This window comes from Sabethes cyaneus, chromosome 3, assembly GCF_943734655.1.
Source record: "Sabethes cyaneus chromosome 3, idSabCyanKW18_F2, whole genome shotgun sequence".
NCBI classification, from domain to species: Eukaryota; Metazoa; Arthropoda; class Insecta; order Diptera; family Culicidae; genus Sabethes; species Sabethes cyaneus.
In genome coordinates, this window is record NC_071355.1 from 136,982,940 (window position 1) to 137,007,240 (window position 24,301).

At 38.0% G+C, this 24,301-nt stretch overlaps 1 protein-coding gene across 2 annotated transcripts in view; it reads left to right on the plus strand.

The window, feature by feature from the left end:
* LOC128739157 (pyruvate dehydrogenase (acetyl-transferring) kinase, mitochondrial) overlaps window positions 1-23,719 on the plus strand; it is a 50,136-nt gene extending 26,417 nt beyond the window's left edge. The window contains exon 9 of one of the 2 annotated variants that reach the window (XM_053834577.1): window positions 23,211-23,719. In XM_053834577.1, the coding sequence (XP_053690552.1) occupies window positions 23,211-23,282 (72 nt within the window). In that variant the 3' untranslated portion in view covers window positions 23,283-23,719. Of the gene's footprint in view, window positions 1-9,090; window positions 9,232-23,210 lie in introns of those variants that run through there. The other variant, XM_053834578.1, reaches the window with a different exon arrangement.
* Window positions 23,720-24,301: the final 582 nt, after the last annotated feature.

The following is a 24,301-nucleotide window of genomic DNA, read 5'->3' on the forward strand; positions in this document are numbered from 1 at the left end:
TGCATACACCGTTTCACCGCACCTTTTGGATATTACGAACCAGTTACGGCCTGCATTTGAACATTTACGAGAGTGGAAGAGTTATTTGATTTCGGAGAGCCATCATATAGGTTTATGCAGAAACTACGAATTAGCAATCTGTTATAAGTAATTGTATTCATGTAGACTAGTGTCAGATGAATTAATAAAAATAAAAATATATAAATAACCCTGCTCGGGAGCATGGTTAATTTTAACAGTTCGATGGTTCGCTTATAGCGTCAAATTATAGCCAACTTTTAATTCATGTTTTTATACAACATACTTCGAGCTTTCATGTGCACTGTAAAAAACTGCGGCGACAAGAGGCGGCAAGAGTTGTTTTTTATTAAAGTTTATGAGAATTTCATTTTTATTATAAGTATCCTATGACGTACCTCATTGAGTTTAAATTTGTTTTCATTTCATTTTTTAATAGGCTAAGATATCAGTTTTTAAATGATATATAACAATAATATTTACATCCGCGATAACTATTTAACTTTTTGACTTTTTTAAAAGAACATTTTTTTTCAAACTTTTGAAACTTTGACGACTTATTTCTACACGATATTTTTTTTCTATCAAAATTTTATTTGCGAACCATAAAAATATAGACAGCGTGTAGAAAGGCGGGGCAATAGCCTGCAAGACACCCAGCATTACTAGTGGTGGATTTTGTAAGCTTTTGTGGAACTCGAATTCCGACAGCGCTGATGCTTAATGTTATAGTTCTACCCGGTTGTTTAAATGATGTTTAATAGTGGTAATTACCAGAAAAATACTCTTTTTCAATACCTAAATCATCCATTAATGCTTTCGAACAAAATTAGAAACTAAGTTACTTGGAAAGACTGTGCTGGCTACAAACCCAATTTCAAAAACAAGCACACCAACGAATGTTATTTAGTTTGCTTCCCAACAAAACTGTTTTCTGAATGGACATTTTAACTCAGTTTAATGGTTTCAGAAAAGAATGGAAAGGTGTTTCCATCATTAACTCTCTAACAGGCAACATCACACAATCCAGATCAAGCTAATATTTTCATCATGTGAAAAGTGATACGCGACGTTGAAATAGCAAGAAAATTTAACCCTAAATCCTTTGGAACAAAACAATTTGATTTTAGCTGACAAGAATTTTGTGTTTATATGAACCAAAATCACACGATAATTCACCTCTAAAATATAAATATACTTCGTAAGTAACACTTTACTGCTGAAATTTTTTTTATGAAAAACTGAGCTGTTCGCAGTTTGCAAGTTTTCATATTCAACGCATCATGTACCTATCGATCGAAAACACATCCAATTTTTTGACTTTTAAATAAATACAAATGGTGTTACTATTATCCTCTTAGCAGGACTAATTTGTGACTTTTAATATTAAACCTATTCATATTCATATTAAATTTAATCCACCTAGTGGTGAAAGAACCTTTGTTATACGGTCCTACGTTAACGTTGCGTAGTGCGTTTGTTTACATAATTTTTTTGGAAATTGAAAAAGTTTACAAAATTTGAACAAAATAGGAGTACTTATAAATTTTGATAGATCCTTTTTTCATGAAATTGCTGAGTAAGTATAAGTAAGTTGTTACTAATTTGAGTATATGCAAGTAAAAGTAAGTTGTAAGAGGAAATATTATTATTTAACATATACCGTTCTGATTCAAACTTAAAGCAGTTTCAAACTTCGACAATTTCGAATAAAATGCTCGCTAGTATCACTAGTATAATAAAATATTATGCTTATTGTATACCACCGGATAGAGGACATCCTAACGAACACGGTGGTATACAATGAGCATATTTTTTTTTATTTCACTTTTAGGGGGATTAATCAAAATTTAAATTCTACCAGACGATAGAGCTTGGAATTGCAAGAAACTCTTCCAAAGGTGCGATAAACCTAAAACCAAGTTTTCCTAGTCAAAACTCTAATGCACACGTTTTTTTTTGGTTTTGGGCTATTGTCTCCCCCGAGCAACCGTGTTACAAGTGTTGGCGCGAGTGTTCAAGGGTTAATGTCTTTTGACCGGCAAAACTAATTCTTCTGAAATACGATTACGATACGTATACAATTGCTCATAACGTTTGAATTAAACGCCCAATCAACAAAAACAAATCAATAGTGATCTATTAGGTTATATTATCTTTCAATTGAGAATAATAGCGCATAAATCGGTTCAGCCAACTCTGAGAAATAGGCTATCATTTGCACCTAGTCAAAACAGGTTTTTTAAGGCTAACTTTTAAACTGCTTGTCCGTTTTCAATAAAACTTGGGAAAAAGTTTAGTAATAGCAAGAGCTTTGTTTGGTACTAAGATCGTTAAAATTGGTTGCGTAGTTCCGGAGAAACGCATGTCACGTAGTTTTCACATTTTTGCTTATAACTTTTAAACGAAAGGTCGGACCGCTAAGCATACCGAAAATGCACTTTTTTATTCATATTTTCAAAATCTTTTGATAGGATCATCTTTACTAATCACTTAACCATACATTTGATTCACACAAACACAATTTACTGGGTTTCCGACAAGAAATATGATGAATTAAAAATTGTTGTCCAAAAACGTACATTTTTCAGCTGCTCTTCAGCAATCGCCACCTCGCTACTAACGAATTCATCAAATTTTCAGCACTAATTACAACCACTCTGAAAGTCAAGCACTCAATTGTCACATACCATATTATTCAGTCTCTTTTTTTCTATTATCTAAGGTTTTGTCACTAGCCGAAAGTTTTATTATTTTCTAACAAAACTGAAAACAAATTCTGAATTGACGGAACCTGTTCACCACTAGCAGCAGCTGCAGCACAACTGATGAACTATCGTGTTGCCAAGACACTGTTTCGGTTCTGGAAATAAGAATTTTAAGTTTGAAATTACCTGAAACCTCCTATGGTGAAAACGTAGTTCAATACTTTCATGAGAAATGTATGTTCATAATTAATTTTTCTTTATTAAAAACAACACAAAAGACAGCTTTTTCAATAATTTTCGAAGATTTTCTCAGTGATTTAATAAAGCAACGATGTGTTTCAATGTTATTTGCTTTGACAACACTGTTCTGATCGTTTGTACTCGGATCGTTTGTACTGCTATATGTTTACCTCTTTTGTTCTCCCACCATCCTTATGAACAGCGAGTGAGACGTCAAACTCGCAGTTTCCCATAAGAACACCAGAGAATAAAAGAGACGACGAATACCGTTTGCCGAACGGTGCGGTGAGTGTATGCCCCGATAAACAATTTAGACAGATGGCATTTTACGCATCTATGCCGATACGCTATGCCGATTACGCATCAGATGCCGATTAATAGGTCGCGGATAGGAACGCGAACTTACTGAATAGGGGGAAAAGTTCGAGGGATTTTTTAACGGGACGTAAAAAAATTCAGATTTCAGGATTGCTTAAAATAGCACCTTGCGGGTGAAAATGGGTTCGCTGTGTTCAAAATTAGTTCCGCCGCTCCAACTTTTAAAGCGAAAAATCAAAAGTTTAGCTCAACAATAGTGTCTTCCAATGGTAACAGCTTGAAGAACTAAAGATAGCAAGAAGATTGGTATGCTGATATCCCCCACTTAGTCAACCCATCGCTTGTAATAAGGTAAAACAATCAGTGACCCGCTTAGACTGCTTAAAACTAGTTCTTTACCCTACTAGGCAATAATACCTTTCAAACAAAAGTAAAAGCGGTCAAATCGGTTCAGCCACCTTCGAGAAACGGGCGATAGAAAATGAGCTGCACACACACACATACACACACACACACGCACACACACACACGCACACACACACACACACGCACACACACACACACGCACACACACAGACATTGCTCAGTTCGTCGAGCTCTATCGATTGGTATATGTGATTCGGCCCTCCGGGCCTCGGATTAATTACGTGTTTTTCGACCAATTTCTAAACCTTTGTTATATATTATAACAAAAGTAAAAACACAGAAAAATGCAGAACCAGTTCAGATAGACTTGTCATTTTAGAATTTTTAGTACACTTTTTCAGACAGAATGATTCCATGTTAATTTCTGTTTGCAGTGCAAGGGCAAGATAAAATTCTAAATCGACGTTTATTTTCTACATGCATATTTTCATAGATTTGAATAACTCCACAGAAGGACAGACAGCAGTTTTTAAAAACGATCAGTGCTCACTATTAGACAAACTGTCCATGTCCTTGTTCGTATAAATCTAGGTCATTCAGAACAGCCGAGTTACGCACCACAGGCATTGTTTGGAGAAAGATAAGCCCAACTCTACTGCAACTTGTTCGTATCACATTCCAGTCGGTTTAAATAGTGTTCTTCCAACTCAAATGGGTCTTTAGGTAACTAAAGGTTAGATTCAGATAACTAATAAAATAAATTTAACTACTCCAAAAAATTGTTTTCCAGAAAGCGCGTATGGAACTCTAAAAATTGTGAATAGTACGGAGCTCTCGAAATTCTTACTAAAAGTATAGGAATTTATACGCCTTTCCATAAAAGAATAGAATTTAACAAAAATCTAACAGTTTTCATTGCGTGTTTTTTCAATTCAAAATCACTATCTTGTTGAGATTTATGTGAAGCAGTGCAATAGTCGCAAAAATTGACGTTTGACGGATAATGTAACTTATAATTATATTATTACCGTCTAGATTTTGCTTTTAGACATGTTAAGGATTGATATGGTCAGTCTTGATCTTTCTTTTCCGTTTCAACCATAGATTTTCAAAAAGTCAGTTCCTTAACGATTGCCGAATAGTGCAAGCGTATTTCCATTCTTATTCTTATTCTTATTCTTATTAATACCATCACAGCCACAATAAAGGATTCCTGGAAATAATTTTAAATATTTCTGATCATAGAAATATTTCAAATTATTTTCTTGTCTGTATTAACATTTGTAAAATATCAGAGATATATTGCAAATGTTTAATCGGCCAGGCCAACTGTGAAGTATTGCCGCAAAGACGATTATACGAAATGGATCTTGTTTGAACAAGTTATTCACACATAGATGCATTTCAAAATCAACAGGGGGAGAAGAAACGGGGACGTCTCGTACCAACCGTTTCTGATTAATAGTAACTTTGTTTTCGTTGGGAGTATCTTTGCTAATAAAGTTTAAATGATACTCCGGGCCCTCGGGGATGAACTTTTAGCCTTTAGACCAAAAGCCCGGCTGCAATTAGCCAAGGTTATAGCGCCTTATTTCGCTCTCTTAAAATAGATTAAACTCTCGAACTACCAACAATATTAGTTCAAATTATTTCTTTAAAAACGCGGTATTGGGAGAAATTTAGCAGAAATAAAAAACTTTTACTCATCTGCATTATAATCCACTACTGCAAATTAACTTCTGTTAAAAGATTCTGTCCACATCGATCAACCTCAGCCCTTGGCCAACAGTACAATTTGGACATTCGGAGTGGGTTCCAGCACAGCAATAACGGTTCCAAACGGTTCCAGCACAGTAATACACTTTTTCTGCATTAAAGCTCCGCTAATAGTTCCATTATAAATCACTCTAGTTGCTTTAGTTTCACCCGGTGAATCCATCACGGTTCGGCTTATTCAAGAACACTTTTACACAATATTGACTTAACTCTTACTACTTTATATTCTTTTTCATGAAAAACTGTTCAATTTACATTATTTAAAACGAAAAATTCGCAACGTCAAATTTTTTCACGTCCGTTCGCGCGCCAATAGTGCAAGCGTATTTCCATTGTGATAAAAACACAAAATACAGGATATTTTCACTTTACTTGCTTATCAAATAATAATAAATAATCTCGTATGCTCGAAATTAACCACCAATACGCTACGATTAATTTACGATTAATTTAGTCATTTTTCTTGCGCTATTTACCATGCGTGGTAATATGATCATTGAAAAATGGTTACACAAAAACTTACACATTGGCCGCTGGCAGCGCCACTTATCATTCTGCACATAGTCTATAGACAAGTTACTACAAAACCGCGTTTAAGCATGTGCTAAAATGTGAAATTTCACTTGCTAGATAATTTTATTAGCTTTGAAACAAAAAAAAAAGAAGCAAGACGATTGTTTGAGCCGTTCTTGAGATATTAGTAGTACCGAGTTTAAAAACCTGGTTCCGAGAAACGACATTGAAGTTTTTATTCGCTTTTTTGGACTTTTTATTTTATTTTAAATTCGACATTTTAGAATTGAAAAAGTAATATGTCCCCTTAACTTCTTTCAATCGAACACTACCTTCGTTTGGCGTCTCCGTTAGTCAGAATGGTACTCCTTCTAAGTAAATGGAAATGGTGAATAGTGCTTTCTGACTTTGTTCAATTATTTCATCACTATTCTTAAAACTTACTGCTCACGACGAATTGTGATTGTGAAATTTTCGAAAATTGCCGCTGTTGTTAACGTATGGATTTAAACTAGACCATATTTGATATTTCTAACTTACACTGACGTCAGTTTGACTGCCAGATCATCGAGCCAATCCAGCTTTTTACGAGCCATAATGGCGGACGTGTTCGTAATATTTGAACAGCACTTTTGACATTTCCCTAATACATCTTCTTTTTTCTTTCTGTACATTCCTTTAGTTTTACCGTGAACACGCGGAAAGAAAACGTGCGATGTATTGGGGAAATGTCAAAAATGCTGTTCAAATATTACGAGCACGCCCGCCATTATGGCTCGTAAAAAGCTGGATAGGCCGTATGCATAATAAGAGTTTGCTTTACTTTTCCCATAATATTTACACGGGGAAAGCAAAGCAAACTGTTTTATTCATACGGCCTAATATTCGATAATCTGGCCAAGGTTAGTCAAGAGAGGTTTTCTGATGTTCAAATTTGTTTTTTACCCCCGCTGGGTTACCCTTGACGATCACCGAAATTTTCAAAGCGGAAACTGTTGAATGTATAAACAACGTCGATGGTTGCTAACCAATCGTTCCGCGCACTTCTGTTCTACAAACTGTGAAAACTAGATCACCTATTTTAACTCACCTTGAATTTGGCTATAAATTTGTTAGATTAGCATACGAATAAAAAGCTAGGTCGTAAAAAGTATTGGCAGAGCTTGCTTTTGCGTCAGTGCTTCCAGAGCTGTTATAATTATCTGAAACTTGTTTTGCCATTTATCGATCCGCTATACATTAACGAACTTTTAGAAAAATGTAGTTAATATTTGAATAACGTATTTATAAAATTGGTTATTGTATAATCTATAATTAATCAGTAGATATTTGGTTATGCACATGTTTCGTTGCACTAACGATCTTCGTAAAAACAGCAACATGATATTAATGTTGCAACAGGTCAATGAGCTTTGAGCTTTCACTACATCAATAAGCCTATAGAGAAGTAAATAAACGAAAAGCAGAGCAATAGCCGAACCACATGTGTTTATGTTTACAAGATTAATTATTTTTTGACATATTTACGAACAGTGTTTGTTGCATTTATACAAAACCAATTACCGTGGACCCCCGTTCGTTTGACCGCTTTTAATCTGAACACTTTTTAATTTGCACCCCGTTGGTTTAATTTGCACGTGCAAATTAAAAATGGTTCATATGTCATTCTCAACATGACATCATTTGCTTATGCAGACAATGCGCATAAACGCGATTTGTTTGTCCTGATCTAGCGTGTTTAATCTGTTTCACATTGCGTTTTCCCAACGATTATGATAAAAATCCGATCGGAGAATGAAATATTCGCTGCTTCCAACTTCCAACTGAATCAAACCACCAAAACAATAATAAAGAGTAGGGCGACCATATCACACAAGTTCCAGCATATGTAGAGCTGCCAGTTGTTCAAATTAAAAACTAATCCCGTTATTTTGCATGAGGAATCGTTCAAACAAACGGGGGTCCACTGTATAGCCATCTTATGTTTCCCCTTAAAGTATTTGGTTTCAATAAAATCAAAACCTTAAAGTTCTAAAACTACCGTATCCTACATTAGACTATATGGCCTGATCATATAGCCTATCTTTTGCTGGCTTTTTTGTACATTTGCTATTTACTGCCTCCCAGTTGGCCTCGTTGGCCTAATACAGGGATACCTCGATATAAGACAATTTATAATTTCTAAAAGTTGTCTTATATCGAAATTGTCTTATATCGAAACATGTTTTTTAAAAAAAAAATTTGCATTAGCGGTCGCCAGTCTTGCTCTGTGTTATGTGTTTACGGTTTTTGGACTATTCATTATTGTTTGAACTATTAGTTTTTACGATTTTTATGGTTATTTTGAAATAATGAACATCTTCACGGCGCCGATTTCAGAATGGAAAATCAGCTCTGGTATCGTTACTAGTCATGTTAAAGGGATTTGTTTCGATATAAGACAAAAATTGTCTCATATCGAATTGTCTTATATCGAGGTTGTTTTATAACGAGGTTGTCTTATATCGAGGTATACCTGTAAGCCAGTCGTCGTATGTTCGGATCCCGACTGGGAGAGGCTGTCAAAGTCAATAGGATCGTAGCAACTGGCCCTGCAATTGTCCTGCACTCTAACAGCTGACTGCGAAGTCTGTCGTATAAACACAGAAGGTCAAGTTTCGATAACGGAATGTAGCACCTAGGCTTTGCTTTGCTATTTAATAGGAAAATGCAGTGGAAGTGATTTGCTATTGGAAAATTCTTTATATCGAGTATCCAACCTATGTTGGACCCCACCTGTAGCTGGACACTTCCAGCAAAATCAAATGAAAGTATCTAAATTATGACACACCTGCAGATAGGTTCCAAAATAGGTTGGTTAAGCCACTCAAAAATGGCATATTAAACTATAGTAGCCCCTGTATTGTAGAATATTTGCTATGTTCGACGGTCAACCTCTCTGTTTTGTACTAATATATTTAACACTGTTATAGCACTTAGAAATGCGCTATAAGATTTATTTTCTTGCATTTGTTGCTTGCTGTTATATTTAGACATTCACGTATAATAATTTTTACCATTATTGGCTTTGTTTTTGTCGTAATTGCTTTCGATTTCAAGGTATACGTATTTTATTACCAAAAATTTTATTTTTATAATTTATATTTTTCAGAACCAGAAATACTATTCTCCAACCAAAATTTAATTCTTGTATTGATACAAAAGTGCTTATTGATTTGTTAATGATTGTGCTGTGAAATATCTTATTTGCTAGTTGCTTTTGTTTTGTATATATAGCGTGCCATGATTTGAATAAAAGGTATTACCAATTGTTTTCTCAATGTGTTTTATTTTAAATTAAGTTTAGTTTTAAGTGTTATTAGTAAAGAGTTATGAAAGAAATACTAATTAATGGAACATTGTTATAAAATTTTTGCAAGCGGATGAAAGCTTTGAAAGCTATGTTTCTTCTGTCAGTTTCTTTCTAGCTCAAAATGTTTGCTATTATTTTAATGGTTGGTTTTTTCCTATCAAATAAATGTATGTATTGCCACAAAACTGTGTTGTACATAAATCGTGAATCTCGGATGACCTTTGTCATAATCTCGAGTTTTGCAAGTTTCTGAGGAGTTCATGGGTGTTTTAATATACAAATTTTCCTCACAGTAAAGTAGAAAACAACTCCCCCCATTGCTTAGCCTGATAAAATAAAGCGGATAGCATTTAAACATTCGCTTTCATTACAAACCATTTCGCCGAATACCATTTTGCGGAACATCAATTCTCGGTTGACCATAACGCGAAATATAGAGTTTCGCAGAATACCATTTCGCGGGATGTACCATTTCACGGAAAATCTTTTCGTGAAAAGTACCATTTCGCAGGGGTGACCCAACTGAAGGAAAGTAATAGGTACAGGTCAGTAGATCTGGGAAAATAAATAAATAGAGGTGATCCAGACGGCAGGTTGCCGGCAACACTCACGGCCTGCGGCCGTCTCGCCCTGATACATCCAATGTTACTATTGATAGTTTTTGGTGTCATTGACTGATGTTTTATGAAAGAGTCTAAAATTTCTCGAGTTCGATTAGTTTTTGAGTTACGCAAAAATTTCTGTTTTATTTGTATGAGAGTCCTTATCCCCCTACCACAGGGGGGTGAGGGGTCACAAACCATCATAAAAAAATTCCTGCCTCCAAAGCCCCCACATGCCAAATTTGGTTCTATTTGCTTGATTAGTTCTCTAGTTATGAGGATACTTGTATTTCATTTGTATAGGAACCCCCCCCTCCCACTATTGAAGGGGGAGGGGATATAATTCCCCTCCTAAAGAGCGGAGGGGTCTCAATTCACCATAGAAAAAAAATTGCCTATAAAAACATCCCCATGCTAAATTTGGTTCCATTTGCTTGATTAGTTCTGGAGTTATGAAGTTATGGGTTATAGAGTTATGGAGTCATCATAGAAAAAAATCATGGCCCTAAAAACCCCTACATGCAAATTTTCACGTCGATCGGTTCAGTAGTTTTCGATTCTATAAGGAACAAACGGGCAGACAGACAGAAATCCATTTTTATAGGTATAGATTAGCTGACCCGACAAACTTCGTATTGCCACAAATTAAACTGTGTTGTACATACATCGTGAATCTCGGATGACGTTTATCACAATCTCGAGTTTTGCAAGTTTCTGAGGAGTTCCTGGGTGTTTTAAGGGGGGACCGTACTCTGGAAGGTCGAAAAATAATGGATTTTCGTGAATTTTTTTAGCACGTTGGAATTATAGTTAAGTGTAGGGATATTTTGGTTATAGGTTGAGGTATATTCGAACATGCATTTTTTGTTTTTTGAATGCCAAAATAGTGATTATTATGCTGGTGGCAGCTAAGCGCGTGGATGCTTTCTAGAAAATAGTTCCTTGCTGGCGGTACGTGCCGGGACCCAACGGAGTATCGGAAAACGAATTTCAAGGATGATTATGAAGCTTTACACTCTTAAATGATTCTACCTGTAAATAGGTCGGATTTAGTTAAAGCTAGGTTGAAAGTACTCAAAATGCCCTTAAAGTGTACAAACTCAAACTTTGGGTAAAAATTTCAACCAATTTTGGCTACTTGCTACCGATAATTGAATTATTCTCTATGACAAATAACGCAATTTTAAGTTCCTACTACCAATTTTTTGGTTGAAAAACTACTCAAAATCTGAGTTTGTACACTTTAAGGGCATTTTGAGTAGTTTCAACCTAACTTTAACTAAATCCGACCAATTTACAGGTAGAATCATTTAAGAGTGTAGGTCAATACCTAAATTGTTACGTAGCGGTTTTTGAAAATTCGAAAAATTACCAAAATGGCGGCATATTTTCCAAAACAATGGTGTTTTTTCATCAAAAATCGCCAATTGCGAGCTTAAAAAAATTGAAAAAATGAGATATCAAAAAACGGCTACGTAGTAATTTAGATAATTCATTTGTACACGCTGAAAAAAAATTTCAGCCAAATCGGACCACTGGATTCTGAGATACACGTACCGCCAGCTGAATAAACAAGGTTTCGAGAAAAACGCGTTCAAAGTTTCGTACAGCAATGCACTTTCCTTGAGGTGACCCCACAGTTTTCGCCGTAACTTTTCGACAAGATTAGATATCAAAAAATCCTTTTGGCGTCACGTTTCTGAAGGTATAAGCCTCTCGAAAATGCAAAAAAATAAAATTCTATTTTTCCGAATTTCCAGAGTAGGGCCCCCCTTAATACACAAATTTTCCTCACAGTAAAATAGAAAACAACAATGCAATGCTATTGTTGGCATGCTTAGCCTGATAAAATAAAGCGGATTGCATTAAAACATTCGCCATCATTACAAACCATTTCGCCGAATACCATTTTGCGAAACACCAATTCTCGGTTGACCATAACGCGGAATATAGAGTTTCGCAGAATACCATTTCGCGAAAAACCTTACGCGGGATGTACCGTTTCACGGAAAATCTTTTTGTAGAAAGTACCATTTCGCAGAGGTGACCCAATTGAAGGAAAGTTATAGAGGTCAGTAGATCTAAACGCTAAACACCCAACCGATGGCACGTACAATATTAGTAACTTTGAATAATCCTAAATATATCAATTTATGCTGCAAATCTATATTTTACATATTTTTTAAAACAATTTGGAATGTCCATTTTCTTTTTATGGACCTAGTGGTTTACAATAGAATATCGGTCGGGTCCATTATAGGAATTCTAGTGTATTTTGCATGGAGAGGGTCCACGCCATTCTTTTGCATTGTTATCCTCACATGAAAATGTCGATTTTAAAGCATTAATAATGAAACGCAGCTAAAATTTTATAAACGCAAGTGTGTGTGTTATGTTTAGTATGTTCTGTTTCATGTCATATATCCTCAGAAATAAGAAGTATAAGCTAATAAATACCGAAATTTTATCCGAGGGTTTATTACAGGTAGAGGGTTCACTATATCCAGCTTTTTACGAACCTTAATGGCGGACGTGTTCGTAATATTTGAACAGCATTTTTGACATTTCCTTAATACATCGCACGTTTTCTTTCCGTGCGTTCACGGTAAAACTAAAGGAATGTACGGAAAGAAAAGTGCGATGTATTAGGGAAATGTCAAAAATGCTGTTCAAATATTACGAACACGTGCGCCATTATGGCTCGTAAAAAGCTGGATAGGTTAACTTACCCTACTATCTGCTTTATATGTGCATTCATGTGTTTTTGATTGCGATCAACAATTTTAACCGATTTTAGAGTCATTTCTCATTGCAAAGATGAAAATATTTCATATTTCTTTCGCCCTGTTAGCATTTGTTTTGATTTTTAAAGGATAAATTACGGACATCTTTGCATATTTTATGGTTTGCCTCTCGATCATTTATAATACTAGGTTTCCGTAGCACGATCTCCGTTATTATCGTAAACGAATAACTTGTATGTACTGTAATTAATGTATTATCAGTATGAGAAAAGTTTAATAACACTTCCAGGTGGACAAACAAAGATTTTAGAAATGCTTGTTGCGTAATCAAATCATCCTTTTCCAAACAATACCATTTTCTTTTTGATCTGTTACTTAAACGTTCAGGATATTCACAATGTACCATTCGCCTCCATTAAGTCACATGCCCATACAAATGTCAAGTTAAGTTTCTTTAAAAAAGTTCCATTGGCTAAACCTATACGAGCAGTGTAGTGAAGTTCTGGATCCACAGGGGTGCACTATGGTGTATATGGTTAAGCTCTAAGCCTGTGACCGATAGTGATGTTTCCTTGTAAGCTAACTAACACCCTATTTATAATCAAGGCAATTCATTTTCCTAAGGGACGAAACAGAAAAACTTGATATTATTCGTGGCTGTTCAACGTTTGAATCACTCCAACGCACATTGGTCCTAGGACGGGGCAGCCAACGGGGAGGACAAGTGATTGTCTCCAAACGAAGTGTGAAGTACCTGAGTGTTATGGCTGAAAACAGGTTGAACTTACAGAGATTATAGATTACAGAGGCGACTTGGCATTCAAAAACCGCTAAATTTTGAACCAAAACGGAGATTACCATCACAAATATAAAGGTCGCTCTCGGTTGCCTCTGTAATCTATAGTCTCTGTAGCGAACTTCACCAGCCACGTGGATTATGCTTATGGTAAAGCGTCAACAGCGGTTACTGCGCTGTCCAAGATTATCCGAACGGCTATGGACCTAGCATCAGTATGAGATGCCTGATGGCCAGCTTTGCCATGTCGGTGCTGAGGGAGGTATGGTGCACCGGGGCACCTCTGGCATCACTGTTATGCTATCGTTGTTTACATTTTAGTATCGCTCTACAATTTTTCGTTTTTACCTCTGTAAAAGAACCGACTATCAATTCTAGTTTTGCAAATTGTTTCTCCTGGCTACCATCTACGCGTGTGATATTATATTTCAAGTGACTCGAGTCGTTTGCTGTGAAATTTTCATCCGTCAAATCTGCGCTAGTGAACTGCTGATCGAACCATGGCGTCTACCTGCAGAACATGTAGCTCCGCAGTCAATGGAATTGACAGAGTTATATGCCGTGGCAACTGCCGATCGATGTTTCACCGCACTTGCATCCCTGGATTACAGCGTTCCATTTTGGATGCGATATCCACATACGGTGATAATCTGTTCTGGCTTTGCGATGAGTGCGCCAGTAGCTTCAATAAGTGGTTGCAGCAGCCCGACCCCGTCGCCACCGTCCCCCCCGTCGACGATTCGTCTAAGTTGTGTGATGCAGTCGATAAATTGAATACTGCTGTCGCCGATCTCTCATATCGCATCGAAAAACATTTCCCGTGTGGATCTTCAGTTCCTGCTTTGAAAATATTTAACTCGCAACGGCAGCGTGGCGAATTACCCACACCAAAGCGGAGCCGAGTGGACAGTGCTATAGACTATGCCTCTGCGGTTGCTGTTTGTGGCACCAGATCCATTCAGCGTACAATAAAAACAGTTGCCGATGAGCGGCAGCAATTTTGGTTATATTTGAGCCGCCTGGATCCGAGCCATACAGTGGATGATATTGTTGCTATGACACAGGAGTGTCTTGATATTACCGATACACCGAAAACTATTATGCTAGTGAAAAAGAATGTGGATCTCTCGTCGCTTAATTTTGTTTCGTTCCGAGTTGAGGTGCCAAAAGAGTTGAAGGATACTGCTTTGATGGCGTCTACTTGGCCTACTGGAGTTTTGGTTCGCGAATTTGACTTCGATCAGGAGCGATCTACCAGATTTCGCCAATAGTACCTTGACTCATTCAAATGTTTTAATTTCGGACAGCGGGAGTCAACTGACTCTCGCACAAGTTAATGCACCTGACTCCATTTTTCCTTCGCCTCGTCAATCGTCCATCGCGCACCGGACGTCGGATTCCTGCGAAGCGAGCCCGTTGCTTCTTTATTATCAAAATGCTTGCGGTATGAATTCAAACATTGACGACTACATGCTCGCGTTTTCGGATGGTTTCTTCGACATCATCACACTTACGGAGACTTGGCTCGACGACCGCACCCAATCTGCCTACTTGTTCGGAGCTGAGTACGACGGCTTCCGTTGTGATCGCGGCCCCAACAACAGCATGAAGAAGACTGGTGGAGGTACGCTCATCGCTGTTCGTCGCAATTTGAAAGCCCACATTATCAATGAAGCTGCATGGAACATCCTCGAGCAGGTTTGGCTATCCATACAGCTAGCCGATCGCAAATTATTTATTTGTGTTATTTATTTTCCACCGGATCGAGTTCGTGACAAACAACTGATTGATATACATATTCAGTCTGTTTTAATAGCAACGTAAATGAAAATGGGCGTTGTCTCGATCTCTGTTTCGTCAGCACTAGCGACATCGCTCCCAAGCTGACGTATGCACCTGCGCCTCTCGTTAAACTGGTTCCTCATCACCCAGCCCTTGTTCTGTCGATAGCTAACCGTCACAGTGTTGTGTACTCTGAGCCACCTACTCGTATTCGTTTCAACTTTCGCCAAGCTGACTATGAGGGTTTAGTTAGCGAACTACACAACATTGACTGGGTGGGCGTCTTGAATCCCAATAGTATCGACTCGGCAGTCAACGAGTTCTCATTAATCATGAACGGATTGATTGACCGTTACGTTCCACAAGTTCAAAGACGTTCGAGGAAATATCTTCCATGGCAGACAAAGGAACTTCGACGTTTGAAAGCAAAAAAGAAAGCTGCCTTTAGAAGACTTTCTGCTAGTGGTGCACTATTGCTTCGTGAATATTATCGACGTATTAACTATGAATACAAAGCTCTAAGGCGACATTGCTACTCGAACTACAGACGACAAATGGAGAGAAAGTTAAAGTCAGATCCCAAGATGTTCTGGAATTTTGTTTACGAACAACGAAAAGTGTCAGGTATGCCTTCCAGTATGGAATTTGGTGGCGATAAAGCTGATAGTGCCGCCGCTATATGCAGTATGTTTGCATCGAAATTCTCTAGCGTGTTTTGCAACGAAGTGCTTACTTCTGCACAAATCTCGGACGCCGCAAACCATGTTCCTCGTCTTGGACACTCCTTCGCTTCTATTGACATCGATAACCACATGATTCTGGCAGCTGCCGCCAAACTGAAGCATTCGTGTTCTCCAGGTCCGGATGGGATTCCGGCAACGCTGATTAAAAAGTGCATCTCTGGCTTGCTCCAACCTCTCACTCATTTGTTTCGCCTATCTCTTTCCACTGGAAGATTTCCAGTTGCTTGGAAACAGGCATTTATGTTCCCTGTTCACAAAAAGGGCGATCGAGCGAATGTCGACAACTACCGGGGAATTTCTGCACTGTGTGCTGCGTCAAAACTATTCGAGCTGGTCGTCATTAAATCAATATTTTCGCATTGTCAACAAGCCATTGCAGACGAGCAACACGGTTTTATCCCTAAACGGTCCTGCACCACGAATCTACTGTGTTTTACAAGTTATGTGACGGACAGCTTTATTGGACGATCCCAAACAGATGCGGTATATACAGACCTGTCCGCAGCCTTCGATAAAGTTAATCACCGCATCGCAGTCGCTAAATTGGATCGGTACGGTTTTTGCGGCAATCTGTTAAGCTGGCTAGAACTTACTTAACTGGACGAACCCTGAGCGTAAAAATTGGTGACGAGATCTCCGATTCGTTCCCCGCTACTTCCGGGATTGCGCAAGGTAGTCATCTGGGTCCACTAGTGTTCGTTCTGTATTTCAACGACATAATCTGCTCAATAAAATGTCCAAGGCTCGCCTTTGCGGATGATTTGAAGCTTTTCAATAGGATCCATAGCACTACCGACGCGCTATTTCTTCAAGAACAACTTGATATGTTTGCTAACTGGTGCGAAGTGAATCGTATGCTGCTCAACCCAGTTAAGTGCTCTATGATTACGTTTACGAGGAAAAATCAGCCGTTACGTTTCGACTATAATATCAACGGAATTCCAGTTCAACGAGTCGACCATGTAAAAGATCTCGGTGTGCTATTGGATGTTAAATTAACCTTCAAACAGCATATATCGCTCATTGTTGCCAAAGCCTCTAGGCAGTTAGGCTTAATTATGCGAATGACTCGTGACTTCCGCAGTATCGAGTGCTTAGTAACGCTTTACGGGTCGCTTGTTCGGTCTTCATTAGAATATTGCTCTGCTGTATGGATTCCGCACTACAACAATGCCATTCAACGCATCGAAAGCATCCAGCGCCGATTCGTACGCTACGCGCTTCGAATGCTGCCTTGGAGACAGCCCACGAGGAATACACGATACGAGGATCGCTGCCAGCTCATCCGATTAGACACCCTCGAATTGCGCCGAGAAACAGCGCGCGCCATGGTAGTTTCCGATATCCTGACTTCCAACATCGATTGCCCCGACATTCTTCGCCAGATCAATCTGAATGCACCATTAAGAGTGTTGCGAAGGATTCCTCTGCTTAACCTGCCTTTTCGTCGCACCAACTACAGTGCTAATGGCGCCATCACTGGTCTGCAACGTGCATTCAATCGTGTTTCAACAGCGTTTGACTTTCATCTGTCTAAGCAAGTGTTACGTTCTAAATTTGTCTCAATGTTTCGATGTTTGCTGTATTAGGTATTAAGAGCCATTAGGGCATTGTTGCCTGTTGGTTAAAGTTATAAATATAAATACCGGCTCCGGAGCACCGGCTTTGGATAGTAAGCGCAATCAGGCATGTCTGAACAAGGTGTTCAAGCTGTTGGCATTGCGCGTAGCGTGAGGCTACCGTACCATATCGTTGGATGCGATCGAGGTCATTACAGCCATGATTCCCATATGCATACTTCTGGGGGACATATGCATATTCCCATATGCATAGTTCTAGGGAAATCGAGTACCATAAGCAGAGGAACGTGAGGGGTACTAGGGACAGAGTTAGGCTGGACTCTATTAGGCGTTGGAAGGCGGAATGGGATTACACTGAGCATGGCAGGTGAAACCATAGCCTGATCCAGAACAGCTCGTCCTGGATCGGTAGATGACATGGTGAGGTAAACTTTTTCCTTACCTAGTTTTTGTCAGGCCATGGATGCTTTAAGAAGTATCTACACACGCGTGGGCGGGTTGTTCGCCCTTTTGTACGGTATTCGAGGAAACGGCGGAGCATGTGATGTTTCACTGCCCGTGTTTCGTGGCCACTCGGCGGGTGATGCTTGCGGTCGTTGCAGAAGACCAACGCCGACAGCATCGTGCAGAGAATGTGCGTGGAGCAGCGCGCGTGGGGCACCGTCGATTGGGCGGTAACGGAGCTGAACCTCTGGCTAAATCCCATTTTGTTGGCACTCTGCTTCAAATTTTGATTTAAAATGTCTAAATAGACATTTTGATTCATTATACCATCGATGAAGACTAAATTGCCAACACCTTTAGCCGTACGGAGCGAAAAAGCTCCAGTTTGTGTCAAACAAAATGATTGTTGCTTTAAGCCTCAATAAAATATTTTTATAACAACCTGAAAATATTGTTGTTTCAAAACGAGATTCTGTTTGAATCAAGAAAATAACAGTTTTGAATTAAAAGTAAAGTATTTTCAAATTTGAAGTTAACATTGATATAACAATAAATATTTCCATTTCAATCATACATTTCAGTTTGAAACAAAACGAAATTTTTGCTTGTGCGTAAAACAACCATAAATATAATTGAAACTACATTTTTATTCTCCGTGCGTAATCCACCCACTTACTACCACTCCACCTTGGCAGTGTTTAACCATCGCTTTCAGATTTTTACATTTAGTTCATCGTTTGGCTTTTCCCATACAAAACGACGACCATCTGAGCCAAAGATGATAGATTTCTTCTCAGGTTTGGTTCAGATGGTCGTCGTCAGCCCGTACGAATATGGATTTGAGTGGATTTTTCCATACGCCAATTTATAATATTTTTATCAGATAAATAAAAACCATTTTTCCAAAACCAGATATCATACCTTAAAATTAACATTTGACACTATGATTTTACTTGAATAACATGTCCGTAAAACTTCTGTTAAACTTTCGAATGTAGAAAAACTAAATCTGCAAGGTACCGTACGAATACCGATTTGTATCACTGTACATGCGTTGCATGTAACATTTATCAAAGTAGTAACATTGCATACGTTCAATCCTCAAAAAATTTCATAGTTATTTCTATGTGCATTTGGAAACTATTTCACAAAATCAATGAATATGAATATATGGTACTACCACCTGCCTTAGCAGAACATCCGTTCATAGCAATGAGCCTATCATGTCAAAAAGAGTTGAACATATTCAACGATTGGTCATGCTTCCCAACTCTTGTATGAAGGGCCAAAAGGGAATTGGTCGATAAGCAACATCACTTACACGTACCAGGGATTTAGAGAATCTCCTTCCAAGGGCTAAGTCACCTGAGTCAATCGTTGAATAAACCGTCTTAATGCAGAATGACTTCAGCAGGTGGGGAGAAGAGTCCGCTCATTATCCACGATGTGTTGTTAATCGGGCCAAGATTAACCCCAGAAAGTTGACTGTTTAGGGAGCTAGGCCCACCGCTTCAAACAAGTGCTCTGATGGTCCCTCCCTCTTCCCGATTCTAGTTTATTTATGAAATGTGGTATATATGCGTAAAAATAGAACAATCTCACCAGCAGTCCTTCGAATGGAATAGAATTGCGTCCTTTTAGTTTCCATAAATGCTTCTAATAATTAATTTGATTTTTCTTCTGGTATCCAATATCCATGTGCAGTATTAACACTCGTATTGGCCAAAGTTTTTACTATAAAGCAGTAAATGCTTCATAAGCTAAAACGAAAAAAATAATTAAAATAACTTATATTATGCTTACCAGATCGTGTGGCTCCACCGTCTACCCAAAACCTCGATTATGAGATCAGGCAGCCGGAAGCCACACAGTATCGCACCTCCTAGCTTGGCTACTCAATAGAGCATTACCGGGTATGGCCACGTGGAGACGCTAGGTAGGGGCTTGGGATAGCTAGAGCTATATTGGACGCTCCTCATTTGCCTTCCCCATTTCATCTCCGGAAACTATTTAACAAAATCAAGAACACAAACTATTGGTTTCCTGCTACCTTACAGAAATTAAAGATTGTATTTATTACCCATGGTTCCCCACGTTGACGGGATGTTACTAATTCAATCCTATTTTATCAACAGCACATCTTTTCACCACTTCTAATGAAACGGCAAGCATGCGTATTCATACCGAGTCATATAATAACCGAACACTACAGCTGTAGCACATTTTTTCAACACAGATATCAAATTCGCCTAGGTTTAATTGTCTCGCAGTAAAGAATTTGCGATCTGTTGGGACAACGAACTTGTGTCATTTTTTCTGGCACACTTCCCTAACACAGACATCAAATTGGACTAGGCTTAATCGCGGTGTTAAGAAATCTTGTTGTAATGAGGAAACTTGGTCACTTGTTTTGGCTTACTTCCCAAGCTCAGATATCAAATTGGTATAGGTTTAGATCATCGTAAAGAATCTTCCAACCAATCACGAAGCAAGAATTCTGATAAAACATAGGTTCATTATTTCCAATTTTCCAATAGTTAAACATCAAGAATCCATACTTTTCTTCATTTGGGCCAATTCTTAGAAGTTTTTTCAATCGCTTGGTGTAAGCATATTGAAAATCGTTCGGGAAACCACTAAGCTATTAGCGTTCAAAACCTGACTACTTTTCGGGAAAGATTTTTTGGAATTACCCCCTATACCAGCTACCTTCCTGAAAGACGTAGTCCTATGTCAAAAATGTCAATTCTGCTTAAGTTTAATCACAAAGAATTTTACAAACATTGGCTTTTATGAATTTTAGATACTAGAAATCATCGCCGTAAGCGGCCTGTATGGTGTGAGCTAGTGATGGGCAAAACGAATCACTAGACTGAACGGATCAGAGCCGGCTAATTTAGCTCATTTAGCTAAGGAATCGGATCTTCGGAACGGTTCATCTAATCTTTAGTTACATTGAATACAGTAAAGATTTGTATAACGCGGTGTAAAGATTAGGGTCATGGTTACACCACTTTTTCAAATTCTGCTTCGCTGAGGTGCAGTAACCAAAAGAGCAAAATCGAAGCGAAAAGTTTATGCCAAGCTTGGTATCCCCCAATAAATGATCAACTAGTAATAGAAATTAACATAATGTCAAAGAAAGGAATATCATCTTCGATTTGAAAACTGGATACAACTCAGTTCATTTTTGACTGCCATCTAGTGGTAACAGGAACGCTTTTTACACGGAAAAAAATATACCACTTTCAATAGACCTGTCAAATATTCTGGTATAAATTAACGATGTGCGAGATAACAGGTTCACCCTAGGGTTCACCCTTGTAAAGCAGCTTGTGTTTTGTGTGAATTTTTTTTTGTAGATGTTTATAATTTTTTTCACACAACTACTTCAATCCTATACCAGAAGCATAATGAATATACCTTGTGTTCGCACTTAAAATCGATCCGATACAAATCGTTATGAGCGACGGTCCCTCGCATAATTTAAAACTGAGAAAATAACGTACATAAATGTTACATTTAAAGTGACAGTAGTACGCAATGATTTGTCAATGAGTCAAAGTCTCAAATTGCGGTGAGCAAAGTTACCATAAGCATGTAAATATTTTCAAACACGCATACTTCTACATGTTGGAACCAATTAAGTCAGTCCGGTATCACCAATACACTCTCACATATGATTTGACAATAGCCCCATACTGATGGGACCATCGATGCTGGCCCCGAAACAACAATGGCCGCTCCATAGAATTTCTATGAAATGATTTCCCGCCCAGTGCTTTTGACGTCTAGATTTCAACCACAGAAAAATGGCTATGTACCGGGGGTGAAATTATGTCCATTTAATAGGCTAAGGCGAACCAGCCGCAGAGCGTTACAGCCGTTACCAGCCGTTAAAGTGGTCCGTCTTAGCGTTCTTATCGGAAAATTATACTTCGAACAAAGAGGCTCTATTTTTGTCAAATTTCATACACTTGTACGTTAATATAGATGCTGATTGGTCTAGATACATGAAGTGATAAACCAAAAACGATCGGTGAAAAAAATGAAACGAACTGATCTATTGAACTTAGGGAAAAAACAAGCAGGTTCCATTTTGCTAAACGTCTAAGTTGTGCAATTTTGACAGGTAGCAGGTAGTGGAACAACCTGTATTCGAAAGTCCTTCCACTAAAATCATTTTATCTATTAACGGCTTCCAAGTTCCAAATCATATTCGTTGTATAGAACTGAAATCTGAATTTCTGTTTCAATTACTGATATGTGCCAAGCCGATATTTTATTTTAGATTTTAAAACAGTAAAATCTTTATTATACTGCATCACTTTTCTACTCCAATTATACCTAACTTTTCAATAATATCTTCTTTAAGTTGTCATTAATAACAACAATCCTTATTAACCAGGTAGAACTGTAGAGCTAACGGTCAATTCAAAGCATAGAAAAATATTATACCACTTTGTACCACAGTCAAAGTGGCATAAATGTGCACGGTCTGAGAAACTTACTCGAAGTAAGAAAAAATCGTTGCTGATTTTTGCATTCCTTTTGTGGTCAGTTTTTGAATTCGCTTTTACTTGAAGTTGATCTTCCGTTCTGTGATAATGTGTTTTAACTAAATTAACAACTTGATCCTGATGCTAGTGTAGAATAAACCGTCCATCACATCAGCAAGCTGTTATCACTCAAAAACAGCCTGAAATTAAATAAATAAAACTTTTCAATTAAATTTTACTATGTATATTTATTCGCGATAGATACATATTCCGCCTACGACTTGCGGGCTTCATCAGTGTCTGTTTTCGAACCCTGAACTCTCATGAAGCCTGCAAGTCGTAGGCGAAATACGTATCTGTCGCGAATAAATACACATAGTAGAATTTAATTGGAAAGTTTTCTTTTTTATTTAATTTCAGGTTTCGTATTCGACTAACACGCTCCAAAAACTTCAGTCACTTATGAACTAGCTATTTTCAATAATTCATTTTTACTTGAATAATGTTTAAATTGTTTATTGGAAATATTTGCTCTTCTACATGCTACAGTTAATTATTTTTTTATTTATGTTTATAAATTCAAATAGCCAATGAATTGGCATACATTTATGTTTGGTGTACATAATGTCGAGGTTGCGTCCGTATCGGAATTTATCAAAAAGCTATATTGTAGATATGTTAATAAATGTTTTATCGATATTTGTTTATTTTTCACTTATTTGATTTTAGAACTCGGATATGAACTCAAAACAGATCAACGCACAAACGAGACGCAGTACAACTGTTTCGAATGGAATATAGAATAATCTGCGGGCGGTTCTTAGGTTTCCTAACATCTTCTAACGTTTATTTTATACATCAACCTCATGTTTCTGTGTTAACTTATTAATGAAGTCAGACATTTGAATAATATTATACTACGAGTCTTTCCAAGAACCGACTAAAATGGTAGAAGCAGACACATAGCTGCCTATAGTGTCTCCATAGGTGAGTTAAGAAGTGAAGCAAGTTATTAAAGCAACACCTGCAGGTTCGTGTATAGATAGTAAAGTAAACATAGCAGAGCGAAAATGACTAATTGGTCCATGACCGCAGGTCTGGCTGAACAAAGGGAAGAAATCTCTGCCTATGGTTTCCCACCATGGTTGAGGCTGACACCAGGAGAGGTTCTTATCAACACATGTTCTTCATCAAACTTTGCACACATGTTCCCTGAGATAAGGCAATCAGCACTGGAGAGTTGACAAAAGGGGTCCCAAACAAGGAGGGGGGGGGGTCGAAATTAGTAAAAGGGATTGTTTTTCTCTTGCATTTAGACCGGTTGCAGTTGTGCAAGTGACCGACAAAAGAGGGGAATCCCACCCAGGAGGGATATATGAAAAACAACTTGTGTTTAGTTTTCGTTATAGAACGGGCGTAGCAACGGGGAAGGGGGTTCAAATCTCCTTCCAGAAGAAAAGTTGTTCTGTATTTTCAAGGTTGAAATTTGACAGTTAGCTGTTTAAAGCACAGGAAAGTTTACAGGGCTAGTTGTATGATCCTGGTCGTCGTCGTCGTCAGTGGCTTAGAGCCGGGGTGGTTCGAACTGTCTCTAGCTCCATTCATGCCGATCTTGGGTTACTCGTCGTCCATTTCACAGGGTTCTCTGAGATAGCAGTTTTTTTTTATTTAAAAAATAAAATGTCGCTGTAGGTCGAGCTATCTTGCACCACCTTGCACGTTGAGCACCTTTGTTCTGGGTACCGGCAGGATTGTTGAATCGAACTGTTTTCCTTACGACGTGTCCAGTTCACCGTAGCTTACCGACATTTGCCAAATGT